This window comes from Camelina sativa, chromosome 4 (genome assembly GCF_000633955.1).
Source record: "Camelina sativa cultivar DH55 chromosome 4, Cs, whole genome shotgun sequence".
NCBI classification, from domain to species: Eukaryota; Viridiplantae; Streptophyta; class Magnoliopsida; order Brassicales; family Brassicaceae; genus Camelina; species Camelina sativa.
This window is the reverse complement of record NC_025688.1, coordinates 18890788-18894114: the sequence shown is the minus strand read 5'-3', so window position 1 is coordinate 18894114 and position 3327 is coordinate 18890788. Positions and strand designations below refer to the sequence as shown.

Genomic DNA, 3327 nt, shown 5'->3' with positions numbered 1-3327 from the left:
AAAAAAACGTATCAGTTATTTACCCTTTCTTTGTGTCAACAAGAATCATACTGTCACTTGTAACAGAATCTGTATGAACTAGGAGCAAGGAGAATTGGAGTGATATCGTTACCGCCGATGGGTTGCCTGCCTGCAGCTATCACTCTTTTCGGTGCAGGAAACAAAAGTTGTGTCGAGAGACTGAACAACGATGCTGTCATGTTTAACACCAAACTTGAGACCACAACCCAATTATTGATGAATAGACACTCAGGCCTCAAGCTCGTTGCCTTTGATGTCTACCAACCTTTCCTGGACATCATCACCAACCCAATTGACAATGGTACGAGCCTGCCATATGCAGATTTTAAATCCTTATTCAACTTGAAACCATGATAGAGTGAGCTACTCACAGGAAGAACTTCTCAGATATTTAATCTTTTTTTCGACTAACAAGATAAAATGTCTAAACTGCACGTATTTTAGGATTCTTTGAAACAAAAAGGGCATGCTGCGGAACAGGAACAATAGAAACATCGTTCCTATGCAATTCTCTATCCCCCGGAACGTGTGTAAATGCCACAGGATATGTGTTTTGGGATGGATTCCACCCCACAGAGGCTGTAAACGAGCTGTTGGCTGGTCAACTACTGGGTNAGTTATCACAAGACCACACATCTCTCTCTCCCTAATCTAATTGGTTTTTTTATCTTCCACCTCGTGTCTAGCTGAGTACCTTGGTTTCTCTTCATACCCACCTGCATTCCTAAGCCGAGAAGCAAGAAACGAGAATTTCTCGATTGGCGCCAACTTTGCATCAGCTTCTTCAGGATACTATGATGCCACATCTGTTCCATTTGTAAGGGACAACACAATAAAATATCAACACACATGCACGCGAAATGATCCATGAGCTTTGCTCGTTCTTTTGCAGGGCGCGATCTCCTTAACACGACAGCTGAGCTATTACAGGGCATATCAAAACAGAGTAACGAGCATGATCGGGAGGGAGAACGCACACAGGCTATTCTCTAAAGGAATCCACATTTTGAGTGCGGGATCTAGCGACTTTCTTCAGAACTATTACATCAATCCTCTACTCAACATCCTAAATACACCTGATCAGTTCTCTGACATTCTCATGAGATCCTACTCAGAATTCATCCAGGTACTTCTAAGTTTAGTAACTAACTGTAGAACTCGATATTCATAACAAAGCAACCATATGAATGTGCAAATTTACAGGAAAAAAAAAACGTATCAGTTATTTACCCTTTCTTTGTGTCAACAAGAATCATACTGTCACTTGTAACAGAATCTGTATGAACTAGGAGCAAGGAGAATTGGAGTGATATCGTTACCGCCGATGGGTTGCCTGCCTGCAGCTATCACTCTTTTCGGTGCAGGAAACAAAAGTTGTGTCGAGAGACTGAACAACGATGCTGTCATGTTTAACACCAAACTTGAGACCACAACCCAATTATTGATGAATAGACACTCAGGCCTCAAGCTCGTTGCCTTTGATGTCTACCAACCTTTCCTGGACATCATCACCAACCCAATTGACAATGGTACGAGCCTGCCATATGCAAATTTTAAATCCTTATTAACCTTGAAACCATGATAGAGTGAGCTACTCATAGGAAGAACTTCTCAGATATTTTATCTATTTTTGCGACTAACAAGATAAAATGTCTAAACTGCACGTATTTTAGGATTCTTTGAAACAAAAAGGGCATGCTGCGGAACAGGAACAATAGAAACATCGTTCCTATGCAATTCTCTATCCCCCGGAACGTGTGTAAATGCCACAGGATATGTGTTTTGGGATGGATTCCACCCCACAGAGGCTGTAAACGAGCTGTTGGCTGGTCAACTACTGGGTCAAGGGATTTCTCTAATCTCTTGAATTGAGTTTCATCTCAGTTGGATTGAATTCAAACTGTATACCTACAAATAGCTACCAAAGTGTCTCTCTCTCTCTTCTCTCTTTTTCTCTTTCCTTCTTTATATATATAACTCATAAATAAGAGACAGATTGTGTGTGTGTGTGTGTGACCGAATGTAGAAACTACCAATCTGGTCTGTGTGATGGGTCTATAGGTCCAAGCTTTGTTTGAGAATATCACAATCTTTGATATTTTATCTGTGTGTCTAATCTATCTCTCTACTAACATTTCTAAGTTTGATTACAGCAAGAATTTTGGTAAAGGAATAAATAAATCAAAGTTTACTGCTATGTGAGCATCATAAAAAATTCAGGTTTCGTTAGGCATACAGTACAAGATATAAGTTCCATATCAGCTTAGTTGATTATCAAACCCAACTACCAAGAAGAACCAAGTTCCCATAATCTTAAGATAAACCAAACACACTATTTACACCAGCCCTACTAATTTAACTGACAGAAGGCTTATATATTGAATAGAATAAAGGATAAAAGGTCTAGTTGCATCACAAGAGATGAATACCTGGTCAGAGGTCTCTACGAGAGTTCAAATCCTGCATTTGAAGTAATCGCATACAACAGTTTTTCCCTCATAGTGCTTGCTCGTTTATACGTTGGAAGCTGAAGCAATCCACAAAGAAAGACTGAACAAAAAAGATACAGGGATCTTCACAAACAAACAACAAAGGAGACAGAACAACTGAAACTCCACCTTAAGAGTATTGTAGCACGTGGAAGCAGATGGAAGCCTTTCTACATCTTGTCCTCCAATAGCAGCCCAAAGGGAAGTATCACAAGAGACCTGCAGAAGATGAAAAAGCACAAACATAAGAAAAAAACGTACCAAACAGAATGTCACACCTACATTTGAAGCTAAAGTTCAATAACAAACTTTATGGATGATGAAGGTTGGCTGCAAGTATTTGAAACCAAGGAGTGGTGCTCGAGAACAACTAGTCACAAATTTGAGGAGCATGCAACGTTCACTCGGTTCAAACCCTTTCATGACCTGAGACATCAACGAGAGAAATTAAACGAGCCACTCAACTCTCCGCCTATGTCACAAATTGGCATACAGAATACGAAGAAAAAGAATAGATCACGACTTCTGAATATGAGTTATCACCTCCCAGAAGATTTTGATTGTTCGACTGCTATCACTGTAACCACCAGTGTATTTTGTATTCCTCCTTAGGTCATCAACATCAATATCATGGTTTCCTCCAGAGAGTAACTACACAGTAATTTTTGTAAGACAATAGCGCTTCGTAAAAGAGAAAAACTCAAGAAATCATTTCAATAAAGCCGCATACCTGATTAAATTCATGGGCATTAAATAGTTTCAACCAAGCAGGAGATATAAGGTCAGTCAATCCTCTGTAAAATGCATTTGAAAAGGG

General features: G+C 39.7%; 1 protein-coding gene across 1 annotated transcript in view; it reads left to right on the top strand.

Annotated features, from left to right (window-relative positions):
• Nucleotides 688-3327, top strand: part of LOC104784040 (GDSL esterase/lipase At3g53100-like) — a 2988-nt gene continuing 348 nt past the window's right edge. Inside the window, exons 1-4 of the mRNA XM_010509116.2 lie at nucleotides 688-838; nucleotides 914-1147; nucleotides 1295-1550; nucleotides 1695-1850. Of these exons, the coding sequence (XP_010507418.2) occupies nucleotides 977-1147; nucleotides 1295-1550; nucleotides 1695-1850 (583 nt within the window). The 5' untranslated portion in view covers nucleotides 688-838; nucleotides 914-976. The remainder of the gene's footprint in view (nucleotides 839-913; nucleotides 1148-1294; nucleotides 1551-1694; nucleotides 1851-3327) is intronic.